General features: G+C 30.6%; 2 protein-coding genes across 2 annotated transcripts; both read left to right on the forward strand.

Moving 5' to 3' along the window:
• Positions 1–2,637: 2,637 nt before the first annotated feature.
• On the forward strand, positions 2,638–3,493 carry LOC110661895 (kiwellin). Its single transcript, XM_021820721.2, has one exon. The coding sequence runs from the start codon at positions 2,697–2,699 to the stop codon at positions 3,345–3,347; it is 651 nt and encodes a 216-aa protein (XP_021676413.2). The 5' UTR covers positions 2,638–2,696; the 3' UTR covers positions 3,348–3,493.
• Positions 3,494–6,423: 2,930 nt separating this feature from the next.
• Positions 6,424–13,261, forward strand: LOC110661904 (kiwellin-like). The gene is made up of 2 exons (XM_058148223.1): positions 6,424–6,591; positions 12,802–13,261. The coding sequence occupies exons 1-2, from the start codon at positions 6,424–6,426 to the stop codon at positions 13,201–13,203; spliced, it is 570 nt and encodes a 189-aa protein (XP_058004206.1). The 3' UTR covers positions 13,204–13,261.
• The last annotated feature ends 9,571 nt before the right edge of the window (positions 13,262–22,832 follow it).

Below are 22,832 nucleotides of genomic sequence, written 5' to 3' on the forward strand. Positions count from 1 at the left end.
GATACCAAAGACATAAAACAACGGAAAAATACAACTAAAACCAAAATAGCTCCAAGTATAATAATCCAAAATAAACCCAATAGAAGAGTAATTTTACAGTATCACTATGATTCAATAATAGCTAGACATATATGCTAATATGATTATTATTTTTAAAAAAAATCACAAAGTGATTGTAAATTTTTCAAATTCACTCATATATATATATATATATATATATATATGCTACTGATGTACGTATTATATAACGTCTCTAGATGTAGCAAAGGAGCCAAAACAGAAAATGAAAAAAAAAAAGGACCAAAAAAACAACAGCAGCAGATCGCAGAGAAAATATCAACATCAACAAAGAAGCATACCAGAAACTATCAAAAAATATCAATCACATAAAGCTTCATCATTAGAGAAATGCAACAAAATCTGTCAGCCTCGAAATCCCTTGCTTTGCTAATCAATCTGCAATGAAAAACAAAGCTGAATTCGGAGAACCAATGTTGATTAATTATCTTATTGTTATATACCATGCAAAGGTGGCAAAATTTCTTTCCACTCCCATGGATTTGTATGATTCAATCGGTTTTTGATCTTGCAAAAGCAGTATGCATTATATTGACAGGGATATGTAGGTTAGAGGTAGAAAAATGAAGACAAAATGTTGAAATATCTTGCTTTTATCACGCAACAAATATATACATCACCGTGTCGTGTCAATTAAGTTAAAGAATATAATAATTTTGTTAGGAATTCAAGAAATTAACATCTAATAAATAGACAAGAATACTTTGGCTAGCTCGTTGAAGAGCTACAGGCACTTGGTCTTCTGTTTGTACTTCATATTTTGCTTCGAATTTTTTCACTTAACATCGTAATTTTTAAGTTGGGTGTATTAGAATGGTTTATCGACCAAGGTTAGTTTGGATTGTGCTTACTAAGATTTTTCTAAATATATTAATAAAATTTTGCTTATAAAAAAAATAAATGAATAAAAAGACAAGAAGCAAATGAATTAAGTTAAAAATGAATTTATTAGCTCTTTGTTTTTGCTAGTATTTTAATTATTTAGATAGTATTTAGTTTAATTACTTACTTTTAATCATATTTTTTAATTTATAAATTAATTTAAAAATAAATAATTAATTATTTAATAAAATTACTTAAAATTAATTTTTAAATATTTTAAGTGTTTATTTAAAAGGAACTTAATTTATTAAAATGACTTAAGTGAATATATAATTGAGTATTGTGGTTATTAAAATACGGAAAATGTTGATACTTTTAAAATTATTAGGATCATACGATCTTTTATTTAGTAAAAAAATAATTTTAAAATAAATTATAAATAAGAATACCTTGAGTAATTTATTTAATTTACAAGTCAAATTAAATATTAATTTATTTATAATTTTTTATTTATAAATATATTTAATTGATTTATATAAATTAAATTAAACACTCTCTTGCTCATTTCTTCTTATAGTAGAAGGAAAAACAATAAAATTTTTATTATTCTATTTTCCAAGAAAATGATGTGGAATACGACCTTTGATACAAAGGTCCAAACACATGCTTGTGGTATAGCAGTCATAAGCAAGCTAGTAAACTAAATGTTCTTATCGGTAAAGATATAAAATTATTTTAATTTTCATTTTTAAATTTAAATTTTTAAATTCAACACCATATATATCACTCTGTTCGAATTAAAAATTTTAGCGTTTAAATTTGACCGTCTCTTTTCTTTTTCAAAGTAAAAATATTTTATTAAATAATAAAATTTTAGAAAAAACTTGAATTACCACACTACTTGATCGTCTTTATCTATTAATTAAATATTTTAATTAAATATTTTAATAAAAAATAAAGTGAGCCTATTTTTATTCTTTAAATTTAGGGAATAAGTATATGTTGAGAATATAAAATTATTATTTATATTCCTTCACAAATTAGAAAATTATTAAATACACGAGTTTAAGATTGAGTATTCAGTTCAAATCGAATTGAATCAAATTATTAAAATCGAATTAATTGAATTATTATATTTTCAAAATTGAACTGAATTGAAATATATAAAAAATCGAATCAAACCAAACTGCTCTAATTCAAGTTCGATTTGGTTTGAAGATTTTTCATTTATATTTGATTTTTAAGTTATTTTGTCTAATTTTGATTTTGATTTGAACCTAATAATTATTAATCAATGAAATTAAATAATTTATATATGTAAAAATAATATAGTACATAAATTATCCATAAAATTAACATTGTTTAAAAATTAATAAAATAATTTAGTTCAGTTTAGTTTAACTCTTTTTTTTCTCTAAAACCAAACCAAATCAAAAAAATTAAAATTTTTAAAATTTAAAATCGAATCGAATTGAATTACCTTAAAATCAAATTAAATTATTATAGTTTGTTCAATTTATTCGGTTTAAATTAAATATCGATCACTCTACCGGTTACTAAAAAAATACAGTACTACTTTAAATAAAAATATTAAAATTTTCCTTATTTATAAGAAGTGGGTAGACCATATTTTTTTCACTTAAAAGTGATTTCTCCAAAATCAATCCCCTAATTTAAAATTTTTAGATATTAAAAATAATAATAATAGCGACACAAACCAACTATAAATACATGATTTAGTTCTTCATTTCTCATGCACACTAGAAATACTAAACATCTTCCTAGCTAGCGATCACATGGCAAACACGGTCTACTTTGTCTCTCTTTTCCTTGTCTTCAACATGATAATTTTCTTTCCGCCGCCTTCAAATGCTATCTCTTCATGCAACGGCCCATGCAGGACTGAAAATGACTGTTCCGGCCAACTCATTTGCATCAATGGCAAATGCAACGACGACCCAGAAGTTGGAACCCACACTTGCTCAGGAAGCAACCCTGCGCCGCCTTCAAACGGTGATTGCAAGCCGTACGGAACCCTTAGATGCAACGGAAAATCATACCCCAAGTACTCATGTTCTCCACCAGTCACTTCCTCAACAAAGGCTAGTCTAACTCTGAATGATTTCAGTAAAGGCGGCGATGGTGGTGGTCCATCTGAGTGTGACGATAAGTACCACGAGAAGACAGAGCGTGTGGTGGCGCTTTCGACTGGGTGGTATGCCGGAGGAACAAGGTGTGGGAAGATGGTAAGAATTACAGCTGGAAATGGAAGGAGTGTGTTAGCAAAAGTGGTTGATGAATGTGACTCGAGGAATGGGTGCGACAGTGAACATGCAGGGCAGCCACCTTGTCACAATAACATTGTAGATGGGTCTGATGCGGTTTGGGAAGCTCTGGGGCTGAATAAAGATTTGGGTGTTGTGGATGTTACTTGGTCAATGGCCTAGCTAGTTAAGGACTCGTTTGGTTAGTTTAACAACGAAATGATGACCCCACCTTGAAATTACATTCTCGTTAGGTTGTCATTTAGTTACAATAAAAGAAGAAAGAAGAAGAATAAAACGACAATCAAGTTAATGTTGTCTAGCTTGCATATTTACATCTCAATCTAAATAGTGAAGGATGAAGTGACCCTATGTATGATCATATGCAAGTTATTACAATGAAGACTTTAAATATTAAAATATTGTGCTTTTTTAGATATAAAAAAATTAAATTTTCTTAATTTTTAAAAAATAAAATTTTTATTTTTTTAAAAAAAACATATATACCAAATACACTTAATAATTTATCCACAACTCAATGGGTATTTGCCATAGAAAGTATCCTCACTCACCTATTATTTTCATGAATATTAAATGGATGAAAATACTTTAATAATCTATACAGCTAGTGAACATTGAAAGTCTCCATTTCCCACTGGCTAGGGGGAGAGACTAATAAATTGGCCGTTTTACAATGTGGATCATTTTGCTATTTTTCCTTTGTATCATTTTTTTTTTCAGTTAAAAAAAAATCACCTTTCATAAATATAGAATAAATATGGGTCAATAGACTCAACAAACTATAATTAAATTGAGAAAAAACTTCTTATTTAGATTTATTTTATTATAAATTAAAAATATAAATATATAAAATTTATATATTTAATGGATGAATTTTGTCATATATCTTTATAATAAATTGAATTAAAAAAAAAACTCCACATTAAACAAAATTTTAAGAAGAAAAATCCTTCAGTTTGAATATGAAACTAGTTATTGCGCAATTAAAGGAGCTATGCATGTTTCAATAGTAGCCACCAGGTTGGGCGTCCTACAAACGACAACCAAGGGTAAACGTGAAAGAAGAATACATATTCTGATTTCTGAATTAATTTGCGTGACTTTGTGGCTAGCCACTTGCCCACTAGCCGGCAGGTCTTATAAGTCAGACAACTTGCCCATAATTATTTTGGACCCTTATCCATTATGGGAAGAAAACTTGGATTCTGCTTCTTCCACACAATTTCTATATTGGGTGTTGGATGCATCCAGGCAGGAATTCTTTTAAGGATCTAATTAAAATACATAATTTATAAAAATAATATACATAAAATAGACATAAGTGAATAATAAAATTTTTAATAAAAAGTTAATAAAATATTATAAATAAATTATAATGATTATCATTTATTTTTTATTAATTGAAATCTAATTAATCATAATAAATTTTTTGTTAATACTTATAAATATATATTTTTTAATGTAATTCATCAAACAATCATGTAATAATTCATCTCATATTTTATTGTGAAATAGATTTTCATGTAACTAATAAGATCAATGATCAATTTTACTTTGACAATTCAATTTTATAATTAACAACATAAAAATATAAATTTAATATCAATTTTATTTTATATATTAAAATATAAATCTAAAGAATATATGATTAATCTCCTATCATTTTCCTTAAAAAAAGAGACTTTGTTTGATTATGATTATAACATATGTTATACTTTTTCTTCTCATTAAAAAAAATATAATTAAGAATGAAATTATAATGACAAACAGTCAATAACCTTATCTCTCTAGAAAGATAAGAACTTTTTTTTTTCTCCTTATAGATAATTGAAGACAAAAAATAAAATAATATATGATTATCTCTAAGCCAGAAAATGAATTGTTTAGTCCACTAACTACACATTAATAATGTAAAATAATAAATATTAGTTTATCAAAGTCTAGGACAAAAAGAAAGTGAAACTTTCATATTAGTTTAATAAAATTACTAATATATCCCTAAAAAATCCAGAAATTCCATGGGAGCCAGTGCCCTCCTTGGCCCTAATGTGGCTCTGCCTAAGGATGCATCCACACCCGATTCAACCCCTCACTGCAGAGGACTGAAACTTTTCTTTGTTGTCTACCATGGATGAACAAATAGTATTCTCGAAATCTTGAGACCCACTATGGCTCAGTGAGTAAATCTCCTTATAGAGTGAGTTAAATAAGGGGTTATAAGATCATTTAATTGTGGATTTTAGACTTAGAAGATAATGATCATTAAGAGCTCCTTTTAATTAAAATAAAAAGAAATCATATATCAATTTTATACTTAATTTAATTAAATCTTAAAATCAAATGGTCATATTCATACTATATATCAAGTTCAATTAAACATAATATTCTTAACAGGAGAATGATATATAGCTATTTTTAAAACAAATTGTTTGATGAAGTCACATAAATTTATGCACATTGATTTTAGTTTAATTAATATATGATAAGAGAAGTTCAATTAGTAGCTATATGCCATACACACTCCATCCCATTTTTAGAAATTTTTTCTGTCCCACTTTATTTGTTATTTTAAAAAATTAAAAAATATATAATTTTTTCAATTTTACCCTTATTTATTATTATTTTCAATATATTTATTTAATTCTTATTATTTTTTACATTCCAAAAATACACAAAGATAGTTTAGTCAATTATTAATATTTTTTAAATCATTCTTTTAATCTTTGTATGAAAAATTTTAACAAGCATTTAAAATGGAACGGAAATAATATATTTCTATTTTCTACAATATAAAAAATTTATATAAATTTTATAAATTGAAGTTTAGTTTAATGTTTATGAAGTTATCTCGAACTCGAATTCGAATTGCATTCAAAATTAATTTGTATATAAAAAAATACATTTTTTCATGGTTTTGTGAACCAATTTATTATTTAGCATTCAATATATATTAAGATTGTAATAAACAATAATTTTAAATAAATCTTTTTTTATTTTTTTTATTTAGAATTAATACAATATAAATTTAATATATAAAATATATGCAATAAGAAATAACTATTAAATACATGAATATGTTAGATGAGTCTACGTAAGATTTTCCCTTCTGAAAATGTATTCCGACTATAGACAAACCAACGGATGCACGTAACTCGTGCCCTTTGGCACTATAGATGTATGGATATACGTCTACTATTCCATCACCCACCGACCCAATCTCAGTCATAGCAAGCCGATAATGGAAAATGCTGTTCTCTTGGTTTCTCTTTCCCTCCTATTCAACATCATCATATTCTTTGCTTCACCAACAAACGCCATCTCCTCCTACAATGGCCCATGTCGAACCCTGAATGACTGCGAGGACCAGCTCATTTGCATTAAAGGCAAGTGCAACGATGACCCAGATGTTGGCTATTGGAAAAGCAGCTATTAGTTGCTACTTATTTTGCATTTATTTAGGGCATTTGTTTAGGAATTTTTGTGTGCATATCTGTTCTTACCTTTTGTTGTATGATTCTGATACAATTTTGGTAGTTTAGCTTGATTAGGAACCTATTTGTTAACTGTAATTTTTTATATATATATTTGATTTCTGAGACAATAAATATCAGAATTCATACTCTAAAATTTCTTAGTTCTTTTACATGGTATCAGAGCCATGGCTGATGAAAAGAAAAATGAGAGTTCTGGATCAGGGAAGAAAACTTCTAGTTCTTACACACTGAATTCGAATGACAACCCAGGTAACTTGATTACCCAAGTTCAGTTGAAGGGCGAGAATTACGAAGAATGGGCGCGAGCTATGCGGACTGCATTGCGGGCCAAAAAGAAATATGGTTTTATTGATGGATCTGTTAAGCAACCAGCAGATGACTCACTGGAACTCGAAGATTGGTGGACGGTTAACTCTATGCTGGTTTCTTAGGTGTTTAACACCATTAAACCGACGCTTCGCTCGACCATCTCTCACATGGAGAACGTAAAGGATCTGTGGGAGGATATTAAACAGAGGTTCTCGATTGGGAATGGTCCACGAATGCAGCAACTGAGATCGGATCTGGCGAATTGTAGGCAGGAAGGTCAACCGATCGTGTCCTATTTCGGAAGACTCAAAACGTTATGGGATGAAATAAACAACTATGATCAGATACCAGTGTGTATCTGTGCAGGCTGCAGATGCAATCTTACCATTGAATTGGAAAGAAAGCGTGAAGGAGAGAGAGTTCATCAGTTTTTGATGGGCTTGGATGAAGAAGGAAACGGAACAGTGCGCTCTAATATTTTGAACACTGAACCCTTGCCCAATTTGAATCGTGCCTATGCTATGGTTGTTCAGCAAGAGCGGATGCGAACTATGACACGAACCAAGGAAGAAAGAGGCAATCCTATGAGTTTTGCAATTCGACCAGGAAGTCGAAATTCAGGGGGGGATAAAGACAAATCCTCAATTTGTTCTAATTGCAACCGAGAGGGACATGATGCTGAAAGTTGTTTCCAGCTGATAGGTTATCCAGAATGGTGGGGTAATAGACCACGTGGAACTGCTGCTGGATGAGGAGGTGGTCAAAAGCCTGGCAATAGAGCAGGACGTAGCAAGGGAGGAGTTGCTCGTGCCAATGCCACACAAGCAACTGGAGTTGATAGTGGGCATGGAATTGTGACAGATTCAGATCGAAAGGGTCTTAGTGGATTAAATGAAGAGCAAGTACGCTTTTTGGGCATGTTGAATTCTTATCAGAATGGTGGCAATGAGAGGCTGACAGGTACGCAGAGGATATTTCCTTGGATTATTGACACAGGAGCTTCCCATCATATGACAAGAATGTTCGCATTTTTTAGTGAATTGCATAACATTGTGCCATGCTCAGTCGGGTTACCTAATGGAGAAAAGACCTTGGCGATGAAAGAAGGAACTGTGTTGCTTGGAGGAGACTTGAAATTGCAATGAGTCCTTTATGTGCCAAATTTGAATTGCAATCTGATCTCTGTATCACAACTACTTAATAATTCAAATTTGCTTATTCAACTCACTAACAAAATTTGTGCTATACAGGACCTCAATTCGAGGATCCTGATTGGAGCGGGTGAGCAATGCGAGGGGTTGTACCTTCTCAAGGGAGTGACATCGGTACATGTTTGCAAGGTAACTGATGTGGGGTCTTTTGAGCTTTGGCATAAGAGAATGGGTCATCCTTCTTATAAGGTGGTAGAGTTAATTCCAGAAGCTGGTAGCATAGTTAGGAAAACTAATAAAACTTGTGAAGTTTGTTTTAGAGCAAAGCAAACAAGAGAGATTTTCTTTTCTAGTGACAATAAAGCTGATGGTTGTTTTGAATTGATACATTGTGATTTGTGGGGACCTTATAGAGTTCCAACTTCTTGTGGAGTAATTTACTTCTTAACAATTGTTGATGATTACTCTCGTGCTATTTAGATATATTTGCTGAATGGTAAACAAGAAGTAGCTTGTGTTCTTAAGAAATTTGTTGTGATGGTTAAACGCCAATTTGAAAAAAATGTGAAAATTGTCAGAAGTGATAATGGAAGTGAATTTATATGCTTGAAAGAATATTTTGATGAACAAGGGATGTTGCATCAGACTTCCTGTGTACGAACACCTCAACAAAATGGCCGAGTGGAAAGAAAACATCGCCATATTCTTAATGTGGCAAGAGCCTTGCATTTCCAAGCAAATTTACCTATAGAATTTTAGGGAGAATGTGTACTTGCAGCCGAGTATTTGATTAATAGGACTCCATCTATGTTATTAAATGGTAAAACCCCATATGAGATGCTCTTTGGAAAAGTACTTTCTTACAAACACGTTCGGGTTTTCGGTTGTTTGTGCTATGCGCATAATCTGAATCGGGATAAAGATAAATTTGGTAGTAGAAGTCGTAGGTGTGTTTTTGTTGGGTATCCATTTGAAAAGAAGGGATGGAGATTGTATGATTTGGAAACTAAAGAATACTTTTGTTGTCCCAAAGAAAGTGACCAAGAGGGGGGTGAATTGGACGCTTTAGACAAATTTTCAGTCGTTGCTCAAGACTTAATGAAAAATTGAGGCTTTGCACTTCTATGTATATGTATAACTCTGTTCCTAGGATGTAATTTAAGTAATCAATCAAGTTATGCACAAATACTAGCTCATACACAAAATAATTACTTGATATCAAGTGTATTTTCTCACATATAATTCAGAGTTTGCAATATTAGCTCAATAAAACAAATTCTCAACACATTCAATATATAATCAGAAAATCAAAGTGCTGAAAATTAAAGAGTTAAGGGAAGAAGAGAATCAAACACAATGTTTATAGTGGTTCAGCTCTCTTGGCCTACATCCACTCTTCCCAAAGTCCCACTTTGAGAGTCACTCTACTATTTGATCTTTTCAATGGCAAGATTCAAAGCCTTTACAATATCAACAAGCTTCCCAGGTGCTTGAGGACCTTTACAACGTCTTTGCTTCCCACAAAAGACCACAAGCTTCACAAGGTGCTTGAAAACCTCCCACAAGCTTCACAAGGTGCTTGAAAACCTTCCACAAGTGTGTCCTCACACTTACACAACCTTAAATAGGTTTTGGTGTAGAAGAAATCACTCTCAATAACTCTCAAATACAGAATTTAATGCTAGAAGATTGAGAGAGAAGATTTGCCACTCAAGCTCAAGAGTAATTGAATGAAAGCTTTAAAAACCACAATAAATTCACTATGAATAAGAACACTTTCATTAGTTAGAATTGTAGTAAATGATGCCTTTTATAGGTGCTTTTCATTGCCAAAAACGTCTGCTGGAGAGTGTGTCCAATGGCTCTTTAATTTTCAAAAAACTAGCCGTTATTGCTTAGAAAGTCGTGCAGCAGAGTTGAGTCAGGTCAGGTCATAAAAATAGTTAACTAAAATTTTCACCGGTTAACTAGTTTTGTAAGATAGAGAATTTTAGACATCAAAACTAGTTAACTAATTTTTGCAACGGGTTAATTAATTTCGCTACTGCCTGACTTAAAAATTGAAATTTTGAGTTTTTGAAGAAAGGTTGTAAAAATTATTTTGACCATTCAAAAACCTTAGGAATGATATAAAAACACTTTCTAAACCCTTGAATCTGAAAACAAAATTGATTTTAAGTCTCAAATGGCATAAATTCTCCAATCTTGTACAATGGACCTAAGAACTTAATTTCTATCATATTTCTTCATGGACTTTGATTCGTTTTGTGTTATACAAGATGATAAACTCCTTTTATATCAGCCATGTCAATAGAATAGTCCTTCCATCAGTGTCTTTGCATATCATGACCTATAAAATCACTTCAAATACTTATGCACAAAAGGTTAATGTATATTTCATTAAGTTTTGTTATCATCAAAATCAAGCTCATTTTAGCTTACAGGGCCTACAACTTTGTATCAAGAGACATGGTATGAAACAGAATTTCCATATGCAAATGAGAAAACAATGGGTGATGAACTCATTAAAAATGGAGTTGAGGAGTTGGGTGATGAAGTTGATGGTTTAGAGAACAACTTGGGAAAGGAGCACGATGAAAGTGTAGGTAGAGAAAGTGAGGTGAATCCTGAAATGGAAGAATTGATCCATGAAAACAGTGAGGGAGTGGATAGAGGTGAAGTTGTTGAAGAGCAACTAGGTAGGGGACAAAGGGCCAAGCAACCTAGTGTTCGTTTGAAGGATTATGTGACAAACGCCATCAAAACAAGCCCCTCAGTATGCTCACCTTCCCAATCTGATTTCTCAAGTACGCCTTGCTCTATAGCACATTATGTGGGTTATGATAAATTCTCTGCACAACAGCGATATTTTTTGGCAACCATTACTACAGGATATGAACCAAGCTCTTATGCAGAAGCAGTTAAGGATGAATGGTGGAGAGCGACTATGAGAAAAGAAATACAGGCTTTGGAGGATAATGGTACATGGACAGTTAAAAATCTGCCATTTGGGAAAAAAGCAATAGGAAGTAAGTGGGTATACAAAATTAAATACAATTCTGATGGAAGTGTTGAACGATACAAGGCGCGGTTAGTGATATTGGGAAATAATCAAGTTGAAGGCATAGATTATCAGGAGACTTTTGCTCCTACAGCAAAAATGGTTACTGTGTGCACCTTTTTTGCCGTTGCGGCTGCAAAGAATTGGGAACTCTATTAGATGGATGTCCAAAATGCTTTCTTACACGGTGATTTGGAGGAAGAGGTTTACATGAAGATGCCGCCTGGATTTGCTTCTCAATCATCAGGGAAGGTTTGTAAACTCCGGAAATCTCTAAATGGTTTGCGGCAAGCACCTAGATGTTGGTTTGCGAAATTGGTTGCATCTCTGAAAGCTTATGGATTTCAGCAATCATATTTAGATTACTCTTTGTTCACTTTTCGAGCTGGGACTATTCAATTGAATGTGCTTATTTATGTGGATGACCTTATTATCTCCAGCAATGATGTTTTCGCTGTACAAAAATTCAAGAACTATTTGAGTCGTTGCTTTCATATGAAAGACTTGGGGAAGCTGAAATTTTTCTTAGGGATTGAAGTAGCCAGAAACTCGAATGGTATTTTCTTGTGTCAACATAAGTATGCGTTGGATGTAATTTCAGAAGTTAGATTACTGGGTTGCAAGCCGGCTAAAACTCCTCTTGAACAAAATCACAAGCTGGCCCTTACCGAGAGTGATGATGTGGATGACCCTGCTCAGTATAGGTGTCTGGTGGGACGGCTTATTTATCTAACAATAACTCAGCCCAAGTTGTCTTATTGTGTGCATATTCTTGCTCAGTTCATGCAACAACCGAAGAAAGCTCATTGGGAGGCAGCTGTTAGAGTTGTGCATTATTTGAAAGGAAATTCAGGTCAGGGTATACTACTGCATGCCAATTGTGATATCAAATTGTCTGCTTACTGTGATTCTGATTGGGCTAGCTGTCCTTTGACGAGACGGTCTTTGACCGGTTATTTTGTTCTTTTGGGTGAATCCCCTATCTCGTGGAAGACTAAAAAGCAACAGACAGTGTCTCGCTCATCCGCTGAAGCTGAATATCGGTCTATGAGTACTACAACTTGTGAACTTAAATGGTTGAAAGAATTATTGAATTCTCTTGGTGTGGCGCATACTGAACCTATGAATTTGTATTGTGATAGTCAAGCAGCTCTGCATATAGCTGCTAATCCTGTCTATCATGAACGTGCCAAGCATATTGAAGTGGACTGTCATTTTATCCGTGATGAGATATTGAATGGTAACATTCGAACAGATTATGTACGTAGTTCAATGCAACCTGCGGATATCTTCACAAAGGCGTTGGGAAAGGATCAGTTTGACTTTCTTCTTCGCAAGTTGGGCATTCGAGATCTCCATGCTCCAACTTGAGGGGGGGTATTGGAAAGGCAGCTGTTAGCTGCCACTTATTTTGTATTTATTTATGGCATTTGTTTAGGAATTTTTGTGTGCACATCTGTTCTTACATTTTGTTGTATGATTCTGATACAATTTTGGTAGTTTAGCTTGATTAGGAATCTATTTATTAGCTGTAATTTTTTATATATATCTTTGATTTCTGGGGCAATAAACATCAGAATTCATATTCCAAAATTTCTTAGTTCTTTTACATTGGCACCAACATGTGTGGTGGATGCGGCGGAGAATGCAAGCCTTCTGGTTTCCTCAAATGCAAAGGCGAAAACAAACCTCTATATAAATGTTCACCACCAGTGACATCCTCCACAAAAGCTATTTTGACTTTAAATGACGGTGAAGGAGGAGCACCATCAGAGTGCGATGAGCAGTACCATGACAACTCAGAGCGTGTGGTGGCGCTTTCCACTGGATCGTATAACGGGGAATCAAGGTGTGGGAAGATGATAAAGATTACTGCTAGTAATGGGAGGAGCACGACGGCTAAGGTGGTGGACGAATGCGACTCTATGCATGGATGTAAGAGTGAGCATGCAGGGCTGCCGCCGTGTGACAACAATATTGTTGACGGGTCCGATGTTGTGTGAGAAGCTTTGGGTTTGAATAAGGACCTAAGTATAGTGGATGTTACATGGTCTATGGCATAATATTAATTAATAGAGGAATTTTCCCTTCTCAATGATAATAAAATTTGTATTTTTCTTATTTAAATTCGTCTTATCTAAAATATTAATAGATAGATCTTACTATATATTTTATATCTTAAATTCATAATAAATCGGTTTAGAATATCTCTGTTTAATATGGTAATGATAATGAAAATGAAAACTATTGATATTTAACTATCTGTTATTTCATCATCTGTGTTGAAAATAAATGAAGATATTTGTGATATAAAAAAATAAATTCTAGTGATAAAATTCAAAGATCAAGTCAAGTGAATGTTGAAATTCATGGATGATGGGGCTCTGCGCCCTAATTAATCCATTAATTAATAATTAACTCAAATTCTTATGGTGATTAGTTGGACCTATATATATATATATATATGAGAATAAATAAGATCGCACCGTAATGATAAAAGAACAAATTTACGTGATTACCGGTTGAGTTTCCATGATTTTCAAGGTTTTAGCTTTTTTTTACTATATATGTCCCATTTAAGCGCCAACTTTTTTTTAATAAGAGTATTGAGGCGAAATTATTTTCCTAAGTGCGTTATATATTTTTAATCATTGAATTAAATTTAATTAGGTAACTTTTGAACAAATATAATGAATTTTCTAATATATAATCTCAAATTAAATGAAATTTTTAACGTTCATACAAATTTTAGATTAATCAATTAAATGTATATTTATTTTTGTTAGACATGTTTAATTTGTTTAATTTGTTGCTTTACTAATCTCTATTTTTATATATTTTTAATTTTAATAATTTTTTTTTAATCTTTTGCTATTAGTTATATCATATATTCTAGTATTTAGTGTTTATTTATTTTGACTTTTGAATTGATGAGATTTATGCAATAACTTAATATAATATTTTAATGTGGACTAATATTTAAATAATAGAATTTATATTATGAAGCTATATAATAATTAAAATCATAATTATTTTTTTTTAAATAATGATATATTATATAAGTAGACAAAGCCTGGGCCCATTACAACACAGTATGGCCCAACTAAATGGGGGCAAATCTAGTTCAACCTAACCTAATTCAACATATTGGTCTTTCAATCCAAACCCAAGTTAGGTACCTGAGGCTAAAAACAAACCCTAGACTTCTAGCTTTCGAAAGTGGCAGAGAAAGATTAAGATGTGGTAATCGGTTAATTATTGGATACATTATGAGTATTAAAAAATAGTATTCCTTTAAATACAATAAAAAAATTTTTCCTTACTTATATAAAAGTGAGACTCATGTTTATAGAGAGAGAGAGTGCATGTGCACCGAGTGCAATGCGGCTGACCAACACCGACCACTCATAACGAAGCCACATTGGATCAAGCGGCAGACAACAGGCAACAGTATGATGGAATCACAACAAGCCATTCACAGTGATTCCAAACACAACATTGCTCCAGATGGAGAGCAACCCAAAATCGATTAATTAAGCACTTCGTGTACAAAGAATATATTAATTGTTCTATGCCCTAATATATTAAATTGGAAAAACAACAAACCATTGTATTGTTGATCTTAGTGAGATATCATGTGGGAATCTAAGTTAGATTTTTCTTACCTAAATTTAGCCCATCGTAAATTTAACATATAACATATATGATGAGATTTACCAACTAAATATATAGATATTACGTATTTATATATAAAATTTATAATAGATTTAGATAAAAAAAAAATATCAAAACTTAGTATCCAAATAACTAATGAGAATGTGGTTGTTTTTTTTATGCTTACACATTAAGGTTTATGGCCCATCCAGATGAGGTTTGTGACGTTTTATGGACTTTCTTGGTCCATGGGTTCTAAGAGAATAAGAATATAACAAATAAGTTATTTTTGAACTGTAATTTGCATTACGAGGCTCACAAGGGTATACAAAAAATTCACATAAATGAAAAAATTATATATTACTCGAAAGTAATTCAAAATAAAAAAAGAAAACATAGCAAAAGAAATTAGTCTTCCCTAGTAGTAGCATATTAAAATATTTATGGCAACCCTACAAGAAGAATATTTATGGCAACACAATTTGGATAGCCAAATTGAGGTGTGCCTAAATTCGATTAGGCTTCCATTTAAATTTGAAATCAAATTAAAATTAAATTGATTTTAAAATTGAACATGGCAACACCATCTTTCTAAATACATAAATCTCACCTTCTTAAAACTAAATAGAAGCTGATTTTTTATTTAAGAATATTATTTTTTAATGCTCCCAACATATATAACAATTATATATATACACGTGTGTATATATATATATATATATATATATATATATATATATATATACACACACGTGTGTGTATTTATATGTATATATGTGATTAAATTGGGCTATCTTAAATATATATGTTTTTATTTGATTAAACTGAATTCTTCCAATGTTAATATGAGTCTTATGTTGAGTTTTTTTTTTAAGTTTTGAGAATAATAAAATTTATTATAGATTTTAATAACTTTAAACTTATCTAAATCTTAGTGTTGATTTATTAAAATTGAATTGTAAAATCAAAATTAAAACATTAATAGTTGAATTCCAAGCCTCTTTTAAGAATTATAATTAATAGTTTTGATTTAAAACTCAACCAGCTTGATTATTCTTTGAAGAAAAAAGTCTGGTTACTTTGAGTTGTAAAGAAAGAAGAAAATAATTGTTTTATCTCCTCTTCATTTTCTCTCCGAGGCATTTGGCCTCTCTTTGACTATCATTTAGCAGTTTTTTTTGCCCCATTTGGATAAGGGACCTTCTCCCCTTTCTAGGAAGTGAGTTGTGTCCTCTCCACCTTCGAGTGGGGTTTGTAAGTATAAATAAAGTTGTGTGTGAAAATTTTGGTGGTGGACTCTGTGCTGATCGATGAGGACTTTTATTGGTGTGCACTGTTTGAGTTCTGTTGCTTTGGTTGGGATGTCTTGCATAGAAGTCTAGTGTTTTCCTTATATCTTATATATCTATGGCTCTAAGAGGGGTTTAGCTTTTATGGGATGTGGTATCTTAGGGGTCTTTCACCGGCTTTGCTACATATGGCCAACCCTAATGGCTTTAGTTGTTGTCGGTGCTCTACCTCGTCACTTTCTGTGAGCTATTCTAAGATATGCGATGCATGTGGTTTCCAATGACCTTTGTTCATTCTTGTATGTTGTTAACCTAGCTTTTCCTTTTATTTGGGTTTGCTTCTTGGTTTTGGAGATCCTTTATTTGGTTTGGAAGGATTGTTATCGATCTCCTCTATTTCCATTGTTGACGGCTTCCTATGCAAGCTCTGTTGGTATTGGTGGTGTTTAGTTTTACTCTGGCTCTTCCTCTATAGGGTTCTGGTTCTAGACCCATAAAAATTAGGATTTGTTGTTTTATTATATTGTGAGCCTTCTTTTTTAGGCCTGCTTATATCAGAGGCCTAGCTAAGTTTTTGTGTTTTCAACTAGGTGCCTTTGTATTTGGACTTCCTATTAATGAAATCATATATGTGTGTGGGTGTGTGTTTGTGTCCGTGTGTGTGTGTGTGTATTTTGATGATTAAGGAATGGATGGGCTAGCAAGATTGCAATACGTGACTAACGAAGACAGAGTTGAGTAAATTTTACGAGTATTTAGGAGATACGACTACTTTATATTGATTGGTATCTCTCTAAGCATATTGTCTCATTGAGAATCATCAAAGCAAGTTTGTACCTTACTCTCTTCTAAGGTTTTCTCAAGTTGGAGGTTCTTTCATTTATAGAATTGGGTATTCAGTGTCAGCTTGACATATGCAAATATTGCGCAAGTAGACTGTCTCAATCACTGATGACTAGGTCAAGTCAAATCAGGTCATCTCTAGAGTCATGATTATTCTGACATTCATGAGCTAATGACAACAAGAGTTAGTTGGTTGATTTAAGGTTATGAGTGGCTTATTTGACTAGTTTTCCTTTAGAGGTGATGAATCTTTCGACTCCTTGCACGGAAGTGTTTTGATCTAAACCTATCGAAGGGAGTACGAATTACTCGGACTCTTAACTTGCCTTTAGGATCACATCCTCCTAAGTTATAATTACTTTTTTCCAAATAAAATATAAGCATTATTTTGTTCCTTTTTCAGCTTGGTGGTTTTTCAGTTATTTAACCCCAGGGTTTTCTCAACTGAGAAGTTACGACGCTACCATTGCCTCATGATTATGCCATGATTCTTTTGGCGTTCTGTTAGACAGTCCGACTGATTTCAGTAGGGGGTGATTGAGTTGGCGACTTTTTTAATCCAAGTCTCGATACTAAATTCATCCAATACGACTTCATTATGATATCGACTCCATATTTAGACTTAGATCAGTGAATCCGGCCCCTTATATATTTTTATAGCACGTGAGGAGATCAAGGCTTCCATCATAAGAGATTTGAGTGTTTTTTCTCACAAATATACAAGTACTTTTTGTGCTCGACTCTTAGAATTGTATGTACTTCCTATTGTATGTATAATGCACGTGTCTTTCGTTTGAAGGCCCATCTTGATTATAATATATTATACATATATATAAAAAAGTCTCGTTCGGTGGCTAGGACTCAGTGGCATGTGCGCATGCATGTTCCACTCCACAAATGCCATATCTTAATTCCAAAGGCAATAATATTTGAAGTGATAAGGTCCCAGAAATGAGTGCCCCCCCTTACCCTTTCCTCCACCACCACACATATTGATCATACGAATGAAGCATGCAGCGCCTCCAAGGAGCAAGCAATGTTTTTATTGAACAAGCAGGGCCTGCCCTAGACAATTTCCAAAGGTGGGCATGTTTCAATATTCACTTGCAATGACAGGAAGCATATGATTTCCATTTCCCTTTTTTTTTCTCTATTCTTTTCTGATGTGATACGCTGCAATGATGAGTGATTTCACCAAGTTGTTTGTGGTTGTCCATCACCAATAGCTCACATGTGATGGAGAAGAAGAATATATGCATCTGTATGAAAGAGAAATTAGAACATGGATATGGCTATATATTCCTATTCTGTTGTGCTTGGCAGCAGGGGGGCCCTCCCTCTCTTCTATTTTCTCATGCTTTCTTTTCTTTTCATATAGCACATGAATGGTCAATATTTGTTCAGAAAATCACCCTGTCAATTTTCCATCCTCCTTCTAGCTCAAGTACATTACTTATTAACCCTAACCCTTCTCTACCCAAAAATAAACAAAAATAGCATACAACATGCTATGGTGAATTTTCTGTCACTATTCACCTGTCAAATTTAACCCTATCTGTCTTCTCTGGCTGCAACTAGTTATTTTTTTTTATTTTTTAATTTAAATAATTTTTTTATTCACTAGTTAATTTTTAAATTTTAATAATTATATTAATTAATGTAATAAAAATATATTAATTAATCTTTAAAATTTAATTTTGTTAATTAAATATTCACTCCTTTTAAAAATTTACAATTTATAGTTAATATTCAATAAAAATTAATATTTAATTTTTATAAAAACTGTTATTTATAATTAATTTAAATTTTAAATATATTTTCTTAGAATCAAATTATAATTCAACTCGAAAGTTTTCATTCTACAATCTAATTAGAGTGAAAAATGAGATTTGATTGAAGTGGAGTGCACATGAAAACACACTAAAATTAAAGTTTAAAGAATTATAAATAATTATGTTTTTTTTTTATCACAATAAAATTTCTCATCTTGTCTACGAAGAACAATGTAAATCTTGTATTTTTTTTTTAACATGTTTTGAGTTAGAAAGATTGATGAGTTTGACATATAAATAATACTTAAAAATTAAATAATAATTCACACTAATTAATAATAAATTAGATGGATGAATGTATTAATGGAAGAAATTTAATATTAAAAATTAAACAATATAATTATTAAAATTTATAAATTTATTAATATCAGATGTCATTCGCCTTGTAAAAATTAATAATTTACTACTACGTTAAAGAATTTGTAAAAAAAAAAAAATAAAGGCAGTGGCAAATGTGTTATTTCTTAAGAAAGGAAGTGCGAAAACGTAGAGAAATGAGCTGCCTCAAAATGAACTATGGAAGACACAGTCGGAGAGAAGGGCGGAAGCAAAGGCAGAGAGAGAGAGAGAGAGAGAGCCTACTGCGTGGCTACTAGGGTTTCTGCAGTGACATAAGTTTGTAAGCGGTGACGTCAGGCTGCAATTATTCTTTTTGCAGTGGTTATGATGTATAAATAAATTTATATTTTTCGAAGTGTGCAAAACACATTCAAAAATCTTTTTTAAATAATCAGAATTTTAAAAATAATAAAATAATTTTTTAATTATTTTTTTAATATAACATCTATTCTTATTTTTATTGAGCATTTTCAATATAATATCAAGAAATCGGTAAATTTGATCACGGTTTGATTTTAAATCAAAATAAAATCAGATTGATTTAATTTAAAATAAAAATTAATCAAATTAAATTAATTAAAATTAATTTTAAATTAAATTAAAACTAATAAGTTTAATTTAATTCAATTTTAAATCAAATTGTAATGAAAATTATAATTAAACTAAATTAGAATAGAAAAAGACTATGCAATTTAATTTGGAACAGAAACTAGTATTTCTGATTAAATCAACTCTACTTCAATCTTTACCTCAATTTTTTTTCATGTATTGTTATATATTTATTTTCTCTTTCATCTATTTTTACTTATCACTATTTAAAAATTATTTTATTCAAAATTATCAATTATTTTGAAAATATTAAAATGTGTCAATTAATTTTTTTAATTTTACTATTTATTTTTATAACTTATTTTATCACATTATTTTTTAATTAAATAAAATAATTATGAATAATTTTATTATAATTTAATTGATTTAATTATTTTTTAATTATTATTATAAAATTAAAATAGATAGAAATAATATTACAGAATAATAAAATCTGACATGGGTTTCAATGAGGATTATTAACGATAATCACTTTCAAATTGTCCAATATTCTCTATTAAAATAACAAATAATACAACTTAATATTTTCTCACAATTTAATTTTATTTCCCAGTGTTATGGAAATTGGGTTTGCCAATAATTTATATTCCCAATGCTATGTAACTTTGCTGTACGAATCTTTGCTTCGTTAAGCGGAAAAACAGAAGGAGTAGAGAGTGATAGGATAAGGTAACTACAAAATATATATATATACAACATATGTGTATATATATTTATATATATATATAATTAAAATTTAAAATATTCAATAATTCACTTCACAAACAATAATAATAATTTCACATTTTTTTAATAGTGTGTAATATAATATAATTAATTATATAATATAATATATTTATTATTATTTTATTTTATTTAAACATAAAATAAAAATATATGTAATAAAATATGATGATAATTTTTATTTTAATATTTAATTTATTTATAATGTTAATAATAATTAATAATGATTATTGTGATTGATAAAATGATAATTATAATTGAGTAATTATAATAATAGTGATAATGATGATAATGACAAAATGAAATAATTATAGTAATGGTAGTTGTGTGGTCTAATAATAGTGATAGGGATAATAATAATAGGATAATGATAATGGTAGTTATCGTGGTGATAGTGATTATAATACAAAAAAAAGTAGTAATAATAATAGCAGCAGTGATTATATAATGAAAGTAGTGATAACAATAATAAATAAAAAAATTAAAATAAATAATTATAAATTATATGTAATAATTATTATATTATTTTAAATATAATTATTATTTCATTACGTTAAATTTTTTATATTATCAAACAATATAATAAATATGTAATATAATTTTGATTGTATCTTGTTAAACACAGCCTAAAGTATTTATATTGAATATATATTTAGATAATTTTTTCTTTCTCTATTAATTTTTATGATTGAGTTAAGTTCACGCTATTATGTTTAGTGTTGTTATCAATTTTTGTTTTAATATTTAATCATTTACGTGTGTGCGATCTTTTAAATTTGATGTCTAAATATTTATAAAAATTTAAATAATTCATTTTTGATCTAATTTTTAGATTAAATTACATTCAAATTATTTTTTCTAATAACATAAATAGTCTAAAATAACATTTAATATAATATATAATGAAATGAAAAATAAAAATTATGAATGAAATTCGGAATTGATGTTGGCATATGCCTGCTGGTTGCCATCCTAGAGCACACACAGAACATAATCACTAGAATGGTCTCTCTATATTACACGCATGTTTTCCTTTTGATGGTGCCCCAACTTAGAACCGATCATCTGATAATATATTCTCAAATCAAAGAATCCGTGGACCACGTGGGTCACCCAGCCACCTGCAAAAGAGTGAGTGACAGCCCTTTCAGAAACTTGCAGTGCCCTATATTTATCACCCCATCCTTTTGATTGGACGGTTTTCAGATTACGTACCCTACCAATATTTTTTTATTTTATCTCCACCTTCGGATCCCAATCCAACGGCTTTCATTACCTCTTTGATACCGCCAAAGGAATCATATCTTTTGTCTTAACATTCTACAGAACAAGATTACACATGGATCCGACGGTCCAGATTTTTTTGGTTCTTGGGCTGAACAGAGGAAGAAATAATAGTGGCAGCAGGGGAGACTAAAACTGAGAGTGCGAGTGTCCGTACTGCGAGTGACCGGCTTTTTATCGGTAATCGGTAACAAACATCTGTGTCCAAGCAAAAGATCTGGCGGACGACATTTAAAGCGGGACAGAGGGGAGCCCCAGGCGGAGAACCGGCAGGTGACGTAATATCCAGTTGCCCGTACGTGTGTTTACCTACGTTTCCCACTTCCAGTGGGAGTCTTGTCTACTCACTTGTCTCTCGCTGCAGCCTGCAACGAGGGTGAAGACTGAGGCTAGACTGTAGTCTGTAGGAAGGGGCCTGCCTTTGTATGTACTTGTAATGCATGGGAATTAAGATAAAGATGCATGGTTATAAATCTGAACTGAACCGATTGGTTAAATTTTTAATATAAAAAATTAAATTTAAAATTTTACAAAAAATTAAAAATTAATTAAATTAATTTATTATTATATATTTTTTATTTTAATATATTTATTTTTTAATATATATTTAATATTTTATAAATTTTATAAAAAATTATATATTTATAGAAATTTTTATATATTATATTATTTGAATATTTTTATGTATAATATAAAAATATTATTAAAATTTATTAAATATGACTTAATAAATATTAAATTTTTATTTTAAATAATTAAATTTAATTAATTATATTTATTTATATTAATAAGTACTATATTTAATTAATTTATACTTAATTAATTTTAATGACTTACTAGTTAAATTATTAACCTACTAATTGAGTCATTGATTTATTCATTCAGTATTTTTACCGAGTCAATCATTGAATCGGATTTAATAACACCATAAAGACGAGCATTTTTAAATTAATGATAGGTTGATGTCCAAAATTTTATTAAAAAAATTTCAGGCCACTCTAATCTTAATTTATGTAAAATGAAGTTAAAATATTCATAAAATTTTATGTAAATTTTAAT

This window comes from Hevea brasiliensis, chromosome 6, assembly GCF_030052815.1.
Source record: "Hevea brasiliensis isolate MT/VB/25A 57/8 chromosome 6, ASM3005281v1, whole genome shotgun sequence".
NCBI classification, from domain to species: domain Eukaryota; kingdom Viridiplantae; phylum Streptophyta; class Magnoliopsida; order Malpighiales; family Euphorbiaceae; genus Hevea; species Hevea brasiliensis.

Excerpts from the sequence above, each read along its gene's own strand:
- LOC110661895 (XM_021820721.2), top strand. The coding sequence starts at position 2,697 with ATGGCAAACACGGTCTACTTTGTCTCTCTTTTCCTTGTCTTCAACATG.
- LOC110661904 (XM_058148223.1), top strand. The coding sequence starts at position 6,424 with ATGGAAAATGCTGTTCTCTTGGTTTCTCTTTCCCTCCTATTCAACATC. Across the intron at positions 6,592-12,801 it reads AGTGCAACGATGACCCAGAT|TTCTTTTACATTGGCACCAA; the intron begins GTTGGCTATTGG and ends AAAATTTCTTAG.